A 16,033-nucleotide genomic window follows, 5' to 3' on the forward strand; every position below is an offset into this window, starting at 1 on the left:
CCTCACCATATTCCTCATAATAAGAGGCTTTTGCTTAATTCCATAAATTATTTTCTGGCCTTGGGATTGCAGCTTCACTGGATGGTATGCTGTGGTTGTTTCACCGTTTCCTTTTTAATTTGTTTTGTTTCAAAGCATGCTTGTTTTCCATGCTAATTGGGTGGATTTCAGCAGCATCCAGTACGGTGGCTGGTTAGTAATAATGTTTTTCTCTTTATCTGCTTTTAGAATCTCTTCTTATTCAATGGAATGAAACTTGAGTAATTGATTTGATTAGTTCTGGCGTGTTGTCCTATCTTGACTATTTTAATAGACTTTAATAGTGACTTAATCTCAGATTTTAAAGTAAACCTGGTTTCAGAAAAGTTCCTGGTAAACATAGATTTTAAAAAGATATATTTCCTCCTTAAGATAGATTCAGCATTGATTTTCAGTTCATATGAAAAACTCAGGCTCATTGTATAAGGGACAGAAGTGAAATTAAAGGAAATCATGATTTTAAGACATTAAAAAATTTTTTTCCATCGAACTTGAAGAATGAGTATCAGCAAACACATGACTCGGTCTCTGTTTCTTCATTTTCTCCTGCCTGCATTGTTAATAAGCTGTGAGATGTTAAAGCAGGTCACCCCACTGCCAGATCTGAGAGTGTGCGTGGAGGAAAACGCCCTCAGAGACCAAGGATTTACTCAGAAGTTAAACTGTTGTTTTATCTGGGATTGAAATAAAGCTACACTCAGAATACTAAAAGCAGTGGCTTAGGGCAACAAGAACTTGAATATGAACAAAGTTATGCATCAGCCTTTGTCTTACTTGTTTTACATAAATTATATGTAACCTAAACAAGGACTCCATTTTAAAAATTGAGGCCAGAGAGGGTAAGTGACTGAGCCAGCAGTTAGCCTCAGGATCTTCAGACTCCAGGGCCTGTGTTCTGTACTCTCTCTCTTTTTTTTAAATCACAACTGTGAACTTTTTTTTTTAACCACAAACCCTATCAGAAAAGGTTAAACACTAAAATATATATATATATATATATATATATATATATATATATATATATATATATATTTATAAATTATATCTGTACTACTTACCAAGAAGTATATTGTATTAAAAAATGTAGTAAAGATGGAATTTTTAAAGGTGCAGATAAAAATGCATACAGTATTTTTCATGCATCCCAGAATATTCTTTTGTGTTCCCCACTTTGGAGGCAATAATTTATAGCTCCCTGCGTTTCTTAGCTCTGCCTACTGTGGTCAAGTTTCTGTACTTCCCTGGACTTTTATATATTTGTATATGAAAGGTATCATGCACTCTTCTGGGATCTGCAGGGGCCCAATAAATACCACCCTATTTCCCTACATAAATTTGGAGCCAGTGGGAGATGGACAAGTTAAGCAGATAGAGAACAAATATCAGATTTTCTGTTGCTGGAAGCCAAATTGGTTGATGGGTTCACATGTTTGGTAACACTGTGCTTGCCTCCTGAGCCTTAGAAAGACCTAGCACACATGAGGCTCTCACTCTGCATTTGGTGAACTGACAGGAAGGTGCAAGGGTTGGGGGTTGCCTGTGGTTTCACTTCTTTAAGTGATGTAGTGGTCACACACACCAGACTTCACTCCTAGATCTGAGCTTGATTTCTGCCTAGGCACAGCACAGTCCTCTGGTAAGTGGAAACATTGTATCAGGGGCAGGGTTAAAACCAGACCTCCCTGCTTCCTTGGCTTCTGCCTGCCAGGGTGCTGGGCCCCACGTTTTCTTGATATAACCTTGCAGCCTCCATCTGCAAATGGTTTGCTTTTGTTGATGGTTCCAAAGGGGCTCTCTGCATGCTAAAATGTAAACCGGAGCTTGGCAGACCTGCGCGGGGGCACATTTCTCCAGCATCGGACGTGTGTGATGCACATATGTGGAGGCTCCCTGCGCCAGCTGTCCCTGGTAAACCAGCCAAGTCCAAGCAGAAGGGAAGCAGTGCTCTACTTCCCAGGGAATTCTCTTCCCACCCCCTCCCCATCTGCTTTGCACAGACAGCGGAGGCATTGAGGTGGCCCCTCAATGAGAGGGCAACTATTGCTTATTTGACTCACCTTTTGGAAACCATTGTGCTTGGCTGGGGAGTGATGTCCACGTTGTATTGAAAGATGAGCTTTACCATTGAGGTTTTAGTGCTGAACCTGACACTGCCTCCCTGCGAGAGCCTTTGCAGGGCATTAGCTTCATGGTGGACAGGTGTTGTTGCCTAGTAAGGTGCCACCTGACCGCTGCTGGCTGCGTGTGCCTCCTCTCCGGGGAAACTGGAATGAAGCAGATGGGGTTTTGCCACCTCTCTGTGGCTTGAGGCCGTGGACCCAGACTGAAGAGTCCCAAAAACGAGAGTTGGTTAGTGTTTGTTGGGACCATCCTGGAAGTTTTGTTCTCTTGTCACAAACAAGGTAAAAGTAAGAAGGCTCGTCACCCAATTCTTAAGCTATCCCTGATTTTTCTTTTGTCCTGTTTGGGAAAATACCTTCAGCATCCTTCACTCTCTCGTTTCACTGTTCAGTGCTGCTTGCTGCCAGGAAGTTCTGTCTTATCTAAGTTTGATCCTTGCAGCTGTTCCTTAAGCCAGTCCCCTATGGAGATAAAGAGAGACTTGCAGGCAGCAGCCTTATCTCCCAGAAAATCTCCATCAACCCTTTGTCTGCATATTAATTGATAGTAGAAATAGCAAAAGTATCACTAACTCCCCCAGTATATCATTTGCAAAATTCAAGTATCTTTTCTTTCCAAAGCACTGTACTAGCTGCTCCTCTTTCGTTTTCTTTGTTTCATTAAGCATTTAAGAATCTGATTGGGAAACTGATGTTTGTATCAGGTACTGCACTGGGTGTTGGGGATAAGGTGACTAAATCTGTACTCTTGGGGGCTTCTAGTCATTTCAGGAATTTATTCCTTCAAAAAAATGTCAGTTGCCTTGTTGTCAATATAGCCTAAGTAAAACAAACTATGACATTTATCTCAGTATCTGCTGTATCAGGCACCGTGCCTAGTATTTAGTAAGTGTTCAATTAAACTGTATTAATTTAATATCCAAGAAATCAAGAGGTTGATAGGCAAATGAAGACCATACATTTGGAATTAATATATCACATTTTTTCTGCTTCAGGTTATTGAGTACTTTCACATATTTTCCCCGTGTGGGGTAGGTATGATCCCCATTTTATTGATGCAAAATCTGAAGCTCAGAAAGGTAAACTGACTTACCTGTTCTCACACAGCCAGTAAATAAAACCTTGATTTGACAGTCTTTGGCTCTCTGGCCCAGCGCCCTTCCCACTGTATCAGAACCACCTCATAACTGCATGAAAAAAGTTCATTTGGCCAACGTGGTGTAGATCCATTCCAGTCGGAGCACGAGGTTTTTGGGGGTGGTAAGGACAGAAACTCATGTTGAGGCCAAGTGAACGCTTCACCCTTTATCCAGGGGACACGTCAAGAGAACACATTATAGTCATGCCTGCTCTTACCTGTAGGTTTATGGGTACTTCTGGGTTTTCTCTGTCTTCACTAAAGGCAACCCACTTTATTTCTGTTATTTCTTAGTGGCCGTTAAATAAACCGTCAGATGCCTGAGTAATATGTAGCAGCAGAGTATATTCGTAATGGAGTACCCTGAAATAGACTTTTGTTTTTGCAGCTTGCTAAGAATATTGGGAATGCTGGCTTTAATGAGATCATGGAGTGTTGCCTACCAGCTGAGGACTCGGTCAAACCCAACCCAGGCAGTGACATGTAAGTGTGAGACGGGCTGTTCTTATTCTCTGAACAAAGAAATGCCTTTCACCCCAAGAACCTTAGGGTCAGGGAAGTTGCAAGCTGTTGCATTCTCCAGGAAATAAATCAACCTAAGTTGGTCTCCTTACATGTTTTCCTTTCTATCCTACCCCTTGTTGGTGTGTTTGTCCATCCAAGTGCCAACACATTTTCAGTTTCTAGTTTGGCATTCTTTTTTTAAGGTATTTGTTGTTGTTATGGTGGTGGTTTTAGAATTTAGTTAAGAAATCCGGATTTGATGGTTCAATTCCAAAGCTGACAAAGGAGCAAAAGGGTTTGTTTTTGTTTGTTTGTTTTGTTTTGTTTTTTTGGTCCCTTTAACCTCTTTCAGTGTCCAAACAGAAATTTGGCGTGGCTGTGTGGAGGAAGAGGCCACAGGAAAGCAGATCCAGCAGGTGCTCTGTATATGTGAAGGTGGTATTGGGGTGTCTTGCTCGCCGCTGGTGGTGTGTGTGTGCACACATGCCCCTTGGTCTTGGCTCTTTACCCTCTTTACTCACTTTCCTACCTTAGTTCTCTCTGCATAAATTCTGAGCCACGGATAGTTGTAATATATTCATGATTATATATCATTTTCTTTTCCAGTGTCCTTACAAATGTAGGATGTATTGTTACTTAAACAAAGCATTTTTTTTTTTTTGGCTTTTGTTTTACTGTTGATATAAAAACTTGATTGAGAAGCTTTTATCCTTACCGCGCATTCCTTTTCCTCATCCCAGCTTGCCCCCAAGACAGTTTGCAGGAGGGCATCTTCCCACCAATCTTAGCAGACAGGGTATGAGTCAGTCACATCACAACCAGGGGTACTTCATAAAAGCAGACAATTAGTTTGTTCTGGGGCCAGATGATTCTAGAAAACAAATATTACCTATTTGGAACCCTTGTATTTAAGTGTTCTATCCACATTGAGACCCTCCCCCAACCTTGGCAGTATTGAAAAGCAAGTTTACACCCCCATACCCTTTTTTCAAAATGAGGGCAGATTACCAATATGATGGCAAAATGCCACAATGAAGCCGTTCTCACCCTTTCAGTCAAAATAAATTGCTTGGCTCTCGGTGCTCCCCTGCGTTTGACTCTATTTTTAAATATTTCATCCTACTTTACACTTAGGCATGTGTATATTTTTTCTAATAGGTTTTATCTTACTCATTTTTGTTGCTTATGGTGGTTCAAACCATGATTAGTGAATCAACAAATCAAATATTTATTCCGAGCTCTGTGCCTACTTGAGCAAGTTAATATTTTACTTCCAGGTGAAAAGGAATTTGCTGTTTCTAGCTCTATCACCATCTGCTGCAGCAGTAAGTCTGTGGAAGGTGAGCCTGAGGCACCCCCTAGTGGCTTGCGACTCCCCAGTGGATTTGGGGAGCTTGAGAGTACCTGAGTTAGGTGGAGGGGAAAGAGGCCAGGTTCAGGTCTGTTTACAGAGCGCAGAAATGTTTCCTTCTGTGATTGAGGACCGTTTTACATATCATGTCATTCAAAAATAGAAAGGAACCCCCCTCCTTCTGAATGCATGTCATATGTTTCACTACTTTAAACACATTACCTTTCTCCAAAAGCCTAGGCTTTAGGAAATAAAAAATAAATTTAAAAAGGAAGGGGGTAGGGGTCATGTTGACTTAATAAATAGTAAACTTCCTTCAAGAAGCCAGGGACCATGTGCGCTGAGGAGACCATGTCTGTGTCTGTGTCTGTATTTGTGTAGTGAATACCTTCAGGGAACACAAAGCCCTGGGCAGGTGAATAATACGTCAAAAAAATAAAGGAAATCCAGTTTATCTTTACCCCTTCCTGTGAGTCACAGGAATGATTTTCCCACATTGATTACGGGAACTGCATAAAGCTGACAACTGTCCAGTCTACTTGCCTGTCACAAGAGTTTCAGTCATTAAATAGAGTTTCAATCATTAAATAGAGTTTCAGTCATTAAATAGGTTTTGGTCATTAAATAGAGTTTCAGTCATTAAATAGATTGCCAGATCCGCACATCAGGAAGCCACAGATCGTCATTGAGCGGGTTCCTGTGAGTTTTGTGAAGCTGTGCTGGGAGTCCCAGATAGGAGCCCAGAGGTGAATAAAAATGGGCTCTGCCCTCAAGGAGCCTGCCAGCTGCTTACAGAAACAATTTCATTTCATCTCTGTAAATTTCAGTTCATTCACCTGCAAAGTGGAGATAAAATTCATAGCATCATTGTGAGGATCAAATGAGACGACATTTTTCAGTGTGACTTGTAAACGGGTAAGAATTGCATGTGTATGAGATGCTTCGTGTGAGCAGTGACATAACTACATAGGTCATGCAGGATACAGTTAAGTTCCCTGCAGGCAGGAGAGGTGGCTGGGAGGCCAAGGACAGCTTCTGGAGGAATGAGACTTAACCTAGAACTTGAAAGTTGGACAAGACTGACTTAGAGGCCAGAGGGTAATGCAGTATGATTCAAAGTGTTGAAACACAAGTTCACAAAGTGTCCATGGAAGGTCCTCAAATTGCAAATTCAGGTGGAGCCAGAGCTTCTGAATGCGCTTTCCTCTCCAGATGGAAGGCTGGTTTCAACACATTATGGCCTGTCAGGAGTAACATGTAACCAAGGGTGGTGATTACGGATTGCGACAAATACTGGCAAGAAGCCCTCACCTCTTGGTTCGGTTTGGCATGGTGGTGTGGTGCTCACTCATCCTAGGCTGGCCTGTGGGGTACACGGGTCTAGAATGCTGCCTGGAGTTCAGATCCCAGGGAACTCGGGCACGCCTCCAGGAGGTCTCTGGCCCGACACAGTTGTCTACCTTGGACTTAAGGCACCCATGGGCCCTTATCATAGAGTAGGCTGTGTGAGAGGAAAGCAGAAAATCAGGAGAGAAAAACTGTAGCCCAAAGAGAGAAAAATACCAGTCCGAAAGGTAACAGTTACAAAACATTCTGAGGGCTGGTTTGTAGTACGGTTATACTATGTGCTAATGTAATTGGTGTTTCTCCTTGGATGTTACCTACTAAAGACTCTCAGGAATCACTTGGGCAGTGGCTCTCAACATTCAGGTTATTTTGATGCAGGTGTTCTGAAGCCCACACATAGAGAAATAGCTCTACAGACATGTGAAGGGGGAGCCAGAGAAGAGTGGTCTCTCCCATCCCCCACCCCTTCTACTATTGCTTAAAACAAAAAGGAGCATGAATGGTTAAGTGGATTCATTAGGTGAGGAGGATATCAGTATTTATGGTTGTTCTGTCCCGCATGGTGAGCCTGGCGTTCAGCAGCTCCTTCTGAACCCTGGTGCTCTTCAATCAGGATCCTCGTGATGCTGAGGCGAGGGGTGTGGTGACTGAACAGTAGTAAACACAGACGTGGTTGCAAGGCCATGGCCTTCAGGGTGGAGGTGACCAGCACCTGGGCTTAGAGAGCTGACCAGGTTGATTTGCCCCATGCCACTGTTAGCCCCCTCTCATTCCAGTGTTTCCACAGTGATCATAGCTGGCATTTCTAAAATGCTGTGCTGAATACTTAAATGTGTTACTTCAATACTGAAACAACCCTGTGAGGTAGGGGTTGTCGTTATTTTTATTTTACAGATAAGGAGAAACGTAATGTTTAGACAGGTTAAGTAGCTTGTCCAAGGTCACAGATGATGAAAGGTGGAGCCCTGATTAGGGATCTGACAATCTGCGCCCAGAGCTGGATCAGCCTCAGATGGTGAAGGTATTTCTCTCACTTCAGCTTCCCCTGCCAGCCACACCTTACAGACACAGTGGGCAAGAGAAACCCAAGGCATCAAATCCTATTATGCTTCTTCTCCCTACATCTCAGGTAGATTTATTGGCAAAAATAAAATTTTTGTGTTGTCAGTGGAATTTGGTTTTCTTTCCCATTTCTAACTGGATAGTCACAGGCAATTTGGCATTTACTGTGACTCTCAAAAATCTTATCTAGGGTTTTATTGTGGTTGTTAAGATCCTTGAAATAAATGGGATTGTAAAATGCTTAGTGTCGTCTTGACCAGTGAGCTACTGTTTTTCCTGCTCCCTCTTTTTAAGTTCATTGGCACTCTCCTGGTTCCTAAAGATCCACCATAAGCTTAGCAGATGTGTTAACACGTGTACTTCTCACACCACCGTGAAGTTGGTATTGTACACATTTCTCAGATAAAAATTGAGGCATAGGCTTCTGGGGAAGTGGAATAGGGAGCTCCAGGACACACTCATCCTACCAGAAAGCTGGTGAACAGGCAGAAACTGTCTGAATCAACAGTTCTGGGGTTCCAGAGGCCAGGGGAGCACTGTACAGCATCCGGGAAGAATGGGACGAGGAGACTGAGAAGCTGCAGAACAACCTGTGAGTGACTTGCTCCCATGAGAGAGGCCAGTGCCCAACCCTCACCCTTGAGGCTTGTCTTGGATATGGCCCATGGCTGGCTGCCGTGGATGAAGAGGGCGTGAAAGTCTTCCCCCCAGGAATGTAGGGATGGGGCATGGTCGAGTGCTGAGCATGGGTTCTGATCAGCAAGTTTGGACTGCTGGGTTCTGGCTCTAAATCCCAGTTCTAGCCAACCCAGAACAGGGATCCCTGTGGCTGTTGTTTCACACCACCCAGTGGATGTTGAAAAAATACATTCCCTCCTTAGGGCTGCGGGGAAAGGTTTGCCGAAGAGTGCCATCTGCTGAGCAGGTCATGAAAGTGTAGCTTAGAGGAGGGGAAGAAAAGAAAAGGTTCTTTGGCCTCTTTCCTGACCCTCTCCCCAGGGCCTTTGATGCTGGTATGCTCCCCCTTTGTGGGTCCCTGGCCCTGATTTCATCAGTGAAACACAGGCAATTCTAAATTTTAGGGCTAGAATAAGTTCAACCAAGTGTCAAAGAAGAGCCTTAACACAAAGCCAAGGAACAATAAAACACTAGGGAAGAGAAAGAAACTGACCATCAGAGGAAACGCATCAAGATAATCAGATGCCTAGACATCAGCAAAAAATTAAAGGCCGTACCAAGAAACAGGAAGATATGGTCCAGTCAAAGGGACAAAAAGTTGCAGGAGGTACAGAATTTGGAACCACTAATCAAGGATGTTCAAACAAATCTCCTAATTCAATTCAAGGAGATGAAGGAAAATAGGGCTAAGGAGATAAAGGATACTAAGACACTGTGTGAGCATAAAGAATTTGAAAGCATGCAAAGAAAAATGAAAGAACTTATGGCAATGAAAGGCACAATAGATGTGATTAAAAATTCCCTAGACGCGTACAACAGAAGATTTGAATAAACTGAAGAAAGGATCAATGAGCTAGGACACAGGACACCCTAAATCTTACAGAGGAACAGGGAGAGAAAAAATTGGGAAAAATTGAGCAAGGTTTCAGGGAATTGATTGACAGCACAGAGTGCACAAACATATGTGTCAAGTGTATCCGAGAAGGGAAGAGGGGCAGAAAGAATATTTGAGGAAATAATGGCCAATGATCTCCCAATTCTTATAAAAGACATGTCGAAGAAGTACAACATACTCCAAACAGAATCAATCCTAATCGACCTATTCCAAGACACATACAAATCAGAATATCAAATACCAAAGATAGAGAATTCTGAAACCAGCAAAAAAACAGACAAACAAACAAACAAACAAAACAATCCACATACAGGGGATGCTCAGTAAGACTTAAGTGCCAGTTACTCATCAGAAACCATGGAGGTGAGAATGCAGTGGTATAATATGTTTAAGATACTGAAAGGGAAAAACTGCCTGCCAAGAATTCTTTATCCAGAAAAACTGTCCTCCAAAAATGAGGGAGAGTTTAAAATATTTACAGATAAACCGAAGCTGAGAGGGGCTGAAAGGAAACAACAGGAGAGAGTAGCTTAGAGGAGAGTGTAGAAGTGAAGATAATCAGTAAGGGTAAGTAAAACAATAAAAAGAGAGACAAAATTAAGATGACATATAAAAGCCTTATGATAAAATGATTGAAGTAAGTATTACCTTTACAGTAAGAACACTGAATGTTAATGGATCAAACTCCCCAATCAAAAGACACAGATTGGCAGAGTGGATAAAAAAAATATAATTTATCTATATGCTGTTTATAAGAAACTCACCTTAGACCCAAGGACACAAATAGGTCGAAAGTAAATACCTGGAAAAAGGTATTCCACACAGACTGTAACCAAAAAACAGCTGGGGTAGCTCTATTAACATCAGTCAAAATAGGCTTTAAATGCAAAAATGTTATAAGACAAAGAAGGACATTATATATTAATAAAAGGGGCAGTCCACCAAGAAGAAATAACAATCATAAATATTTATGCCTTGTGCTAGTTTGGATATATTATGTCCCACCAAAAGCTATATTCTTTAATGCAGTCTTGTAGGGGCAGTCGTATTAGTGTTGATTAGGTTGGAACCTTTGGATTAGGTTGTTTCCATGGAGATGGGCCCCACCCAACTGTAGATGATAACTCTGATTAGATAATATCTGTGGAGGTGTGGCCCCACCCATTCAGCATGGGCCTTGATTAGTTCACTGAAGCCCTATAAAGCTCATAGCTAGCTGCAGCTGAGAGACACATTTTGAAGATGGTTGTTGGAAGCTGACACTGACATTTTGGAGAACGCCATTTTGAAATGCAACCTAAGAGGAAGCAGACGCCAGCCACATGCCTTCCCAGCTAACAGGTTTTCCGGAAACCATTGGCCATCTTCCAGTGAAGGTACCCTATTGTTGATGCCTTACCTCAGACACTTTATGCCCTTAAGACTGTAACTGTGTAACCAAATAAACTCCCTTTTATAAAAGCCAATCCATTTCTGGTGTTTTGCAACATGGCAGCTTTAGGAAACTGGCACATGCATCTAAATAGGATGCTCCAAAACACGTGAGGCAAACATAACTAAACTGAAGGGAGAAATAGACCTCTGTACAATAGTAGTTGGAGACTTCAACACACTACTCTCATCAATAGATAGAACATCTAGACAGAGGATCAAATTAGGAAACAAATAACTTGAATAATATGATAAATGAACTAGATTTAACAGACATATATAGAACATTGTACCCCACAACAGCAGGATATATAATCTTCTAAGGTGCTCATGGATCATTTCCCAGGATATACCACATTGGGGCACAAAACAGTTCTCAATAAATTTTAAAGATTGAAGTTATACAAAGCACTCACTCTGATCATAATGAAATGAAGCTGGAAGTCAGTAACAGGCACAGAACTGGAAAATTCACAAATATGGAGGTTAAACACACACACTTAAACAATTTGTGGGTCAAAGAAGAAATTGCAAAAAAAAAAAAAAAAAAAAATCAGTAAATATCCAGAACAAAGGAAAACGAGAATACAACCTTTCAAAACTTGTGGAATACAGCTAAGGCATTTGTGCTGGTTTGGATGTATTGTGTTCCCCAAAATGCCACGTTCTTTGATGCAGTCTTGTGGGGGCAGACATATTAGTTTTTGTGCAAGTTTGAATGTATTGTGTCCCCCAAACGCCATTATCTTTGATGTAATCTTGTGTGGGCAGGTGTTATTGGTGTTGATTAGATTGTAATTCTTTTGAGTGTTTCTGTGGAGATGCACCCCACCCATCTGTGGGTGATGACTCTGGATAATTTCCATGGAGGTGTTGCTCCGTCCATTCGGGGTGGACCTTGATCATTGGAGCCATATGAATGAGCTGACAAACAGAAAGAACTCAGTGCAGCTGTGAGTAACATTTTGAAGAGGAGCTACAGCCAAGAGGGACACTTTGAAGAAAGCACAGGAGCTACAGATGAGAGATAGTTTGAAGACAGCCGTTGAAAGCAAACTCTTGCTCCGGAGAAGCTAAGAGAGGACAAATAACCCAAGTGCAACTAAAAGTGACATTTTTGAGGAACTGCAGCCTAGAGAGGAACGTCCTGGGAGAAAGCCATTTTGAAACTTTGGAGCAGATGCCAGCCATGTGCCTTCCCAGCTAACAGAGGTTTTCTGGACACCATTGGCCATCCTCCAGTGAACGTACCCGATTACTGATGTGTTACCTTGGACACTTTATGGCCTTAAGACTGTAACTGTGCAACCAAATAAACTCCCTTTTATAAAAGCCAGTCCATCTCTGGTGTTTTGCATTCCGGCAGCATTAGCAAACTAGAACAGTGTTGATTACGTTGGAACCTATTGGTTCAGTGTTTCCATGGAGATATGACTCGGTCAACTGTGGGCGAGACCTTTCATTGGATTATTTCCATGGAGGTGTTGCCACACCCATTTGGGGTGGGTTTTGATTGGCTCACTGGGGTACTTTAAAAATCACACAGGCGCAGATGCTGCTGCAAATGAGAGACAGTTTGAAGATGGTCATTGAGAGCAGACTTTTGCTCTGGAGAAGCTCAGAGAGGACAAATGCCCCAAGAGCAACTGAGAGTGACATTTGAAGAAGAGCTGCAGCTAAGAGAGGACAAAACTCCCAAAGAGCAACATTTCAGAGAATGCCATTTTGAAACACAACCTGGGAGCAAGCAGATGCTAGCCACGTGCCTTCCTAGCTAACAGGTGTTCCAGACACCAATGGCTATCCTTCAGTGAAGGTATCCTATTGATGCCTTACCTTGGACACTTTATGGCCTTAAGACTGTAACTTTGTAACCAAATAAACCCCCTTTATTAAAGCCAATCCATTTCTGGTGTTTTGCAACATGGCAGCATTAGCAAACCGGAACAGCAGAGAGGTAAATTTATAGTCCCAAATGCCTACATATAAAAGGAAGAAATTAAATATAATCAGATGATCTACTTGATAATAAAGAAAACTACTCTCCTTTTTCTTAAAATAAAAAGGAAGAGCAGCTAAAATCAAAGACATAACTGCACATTTGGAGGAACTAGAAAAAGAACAGCAAACTAATCCTAAAGCAAGCAAAATGAAAGAAATAAAGAGCGTAAATAAATGAAATTGAGAACACACACACAAAAAAATAGAATCAACAATACCGAAAGTTGGTTCTTTAAGAAGATCAATAAAATTGACAAAAGCTTTAGCTAGAAGAACAAAGCAAAAAAGAGAGAACATGTAAATAAAATCAGAAATGAGGCGGGGGGGACATTACCACTGACCCCACAGAAATAAAAAGTATCATAAGAGAATACTATGAACAACTGTATGCCAACAAATTAGACAACTTAGACAAAATGAACAAATATCTAGAAATACTCGAACAACCTAAGCTGACTCTAGAAGAAATAAAAGACCTCCAAAAAAAAAAAAAAAAAAAATACCAAGTAAAGAGAATCAGTCATCAAAATAAAAGACCTCAAAAAAACAATACCAAGTAGAGAGAATCAGTCATCAAAAACCTCCCAGCAAAGCAAAGCCCAGGATCAGATGGCTTCACAGGTGAATTCTACCAGTCATTCCAAGAAGAATTAACACCAATCCTGCTTAAACTCTTCCAAAAACTTTAAGAGGCAAGAACACTACCTAAATTGTTCTATGAAGCCAATATCACCCTAATACCAAAGCCAGATAAACATAATATTAAAAAAATTATAGAACAGTCTCTGTAATGAATATAAATACAAAAATCTTCAACAAAATACTTGCAAATCCAATTCAATAGCACATTAAAAGAATTATACACCATGATCAAATGGGTATTATCCCAGGTATGTGAGGGGTGGTTCAGCACAAGAAAACCAGTTATATAATAAACCAGATTAAGAAATTGAATTGATCTTCTTGACTGATGCAGAAAAGGCATTTGAGAAGATTCAGCATCCTTTCTTGATAAAAACAGTTCAAAAGATAGAGGTTGAAGGAAACTTCTTCAACATGATAAAGGGCATATTTGAAAAACCCACAGCTAACATTGTACTTAATGGTGAAAGACTGAAAGCTTTCCCTTTAAGATTGGGAACAAGATAAGTTTGCCCACTAACGCTATTGTTACTCAGCATTTTGATAGATGTTCCAGCTAGAGCAATTAGGTAAGGAAAAAAAAAAATAATAAAAGGCATCCAAATCAAAAAGGAGGAAGTAAAACTTTCAGTATTTGCAGATGACATTATCCTGTATTTAGAAAAGTCCCTAAAAATCTACAACAAAGCTACTAGAGCTAAAAAACGAGTTCAGCAAAGTGGCAGGATATAAGATCGATGTGCAAAAATCAGTAATGTTTCTATATTCTAGTATTGAGAAATCTAAGGGGGAAATCAAGAAAAAATTTCCATTTACAGTAGCAACTAAAGAATAGAGTATCTGGGAATAAATTTGACCAATGATGTAAAGGACCTATACACTGGAAAACTACAAAACATTGCTAAAAATACTCAAAGAAGATATAAATATATAGAAGGACATTCCATGTTCATAGATTGGAAGACTAAATATTGGTAAGATGTCAGTTCTACCCACATTGATTTGCAGATTCAACACAATTCCAATCAAAATTCCAACAGTCTACTTTGTAGAAATGGAAAAGCCAATTACCAAATTTATTTGGAAGGGTAAGGGGCCCCAAATAGCCAAAAACACCTTGAAAAAGAACAAAGTTGGAGGACTCACACTTCCCTGATTTTAAAGAATATTACAAAGCTACAGTGGTGAAGACAGCATGGTACCGACATAAAAATAGACATTGATCACTGGAATAGAATTGAGAGTTCTGAAATAGACTCTCACATCTTTGGTCGATGGATTTTTTTCTTATTGTTTTCATAGATGGGAATTTTTTAATCATTTTTTATTGTGGAATATAACATATATACATAGAACTGGTAAGTGATATTTGATTTTTGACAAAGCTGCCAAGTCCACTCAACTGGAATGGAACTGTCGCTTCAGCAAATGGTGCTGAGAAAACTGGATATCCATATCCAGAAGGATCCCTACATTACAACTTATATAAAAATTAACTCAAAATAGATCAAAGATCTAAATATAAGAGCCAGTATCATAAAACTCCTAGAAGAAAATGTAGGGAAACATCTTGAAGATCTTGTGGTAGGTAGTGGTTTCTTAGATTTTACACCCAAAGCACAAACAACAGAAGAAAAAGTAGGTAAATGTGACCTCTTCAAAATTGAATACTCTTGTACTTCAAAGGACTTTGTCAAGAGGGCATAAAGGTAGCCTACTCAATCGAGAAAATATTTGGAAACCATGTGTTCTAGTTTGCTAATGCTGCCAAAATGCAAAATACCAGAAATGGATTGGCTTTTATAAAGGGGTTTATTTGGTTACAAAGTTACAGTCTTAAGGCCATAATGTGTCCAAGGTAATGCATTGACAATCGGTTACCTTCACTGGAGAAAGGCCATTGGCATCCGGAAAGCCTGTTGGCTGGGAAGGCATATGGCTGGTGTCTGCTTGCTCCCAGGTTGCGTTTCAAAATGGCATTCTCCCAAATGTTTGCATCAGCTTCCAATGGCTGTCTTCAAAATGTCTCTCATCTGTAGCTCCTCTCTCAGCTCCTGTGTGTTCTTCAAAGTGTTCCTCTTGGCTGTAGCAAGCTCGCTCCTTCTGTCTGATTTTATATAGTGCTCCAGTGACCCAATCAAGGCCCACACTGAATGGATGGGGCCACACCTCCATGGAAATTATCCAGTCAGAGTTATTACCTACAGTTGTGTGGGTCACATCTCAATGGACACAACCTAATCCAAAGGTTCCAACTTAATCAACACTAATATATCTGCCCCTACAAGAATGCATTAAAGAATATGGCTTTTTCTGGGGGACATAATATATACAAACCAGCACACCATGTATCTGATAAGGGTTTAATATCCAGAGTAAGTAAAGAAATCCTGCAACTGCACAATAAAAAGACAACCCAACTAAAAATGAGCAAAAGTCTTGAATAGACATTTTCCAAAGAGGAAATACAAATGGTTAGAAAAGCACATGAAAAGATGCTCAACATCACTAGCTGTTAGGGAAATGTAAACCAAAACCACAAGGAGATATCATTTCCCACCTAGTAGGGTGGCCACTATTCAACAAACAGAAAGCTACAAATGTTAGGATGTAGAGAAATAGGAACACTTATTCACAGCTGGTGGGAACATAGAATGGCACAACCGGTGTAGAAGATAGTTTTGGCGGTTCCTCAGGAAGCTAAGTATAGAATTATCATATGAATAGGCAATCCCACTACTAGATATATACTCAGGTGAACTGAAAAGGGGGACACAAACAGACATTTGCTCACTGATGTTCATAGCAACAGCGTTCATAATTGC

General features: G+C 40.7%; 1 protein-coding gene across 5 annotated transcripts in view; it reads left to right on the forward strand.

Annotated features, from left to right (window-relative positions):
* Nucleotides 1-16,033, forward strand: part of ASAP2 (ArfGAP with SH3 domain, ankyrin repeat and PH domain 2) — a 217,701-nt gene that overhangs the window by 172,644 nt on the left and 29,024 nt on the right. For all 5 annotated transcript variants that reach the window (XM_037812568.1, XM_037812566.1, XM_037812569.1 and 2 more), the window contains one exon: nt 3,686-3,780. In XM_037812568.1, coding sequence (XP_037668496.1) covers nt 3,686-3,780 — 95 coding nt within the window. The remainder of the gene's footprint in view (nt 1-3,685; nt 3,781-16,033) is intronic.

The sequence above is a fragment of the Choloepus didactylus genome, chromosome 20 (genome assembly GCF_015220235.1).
Source record: "Choloepus didactylus isolate mChoDid1 chromosome 20, mChoDid1.pri, whole genome shotgun sequence".
Taxonomy (NCBI): Eukaryota; Metazoa; Chordata; class Mammalia; order Pilosa; family Megalonychidae; genus Choloepus; species Choloepus didactylus.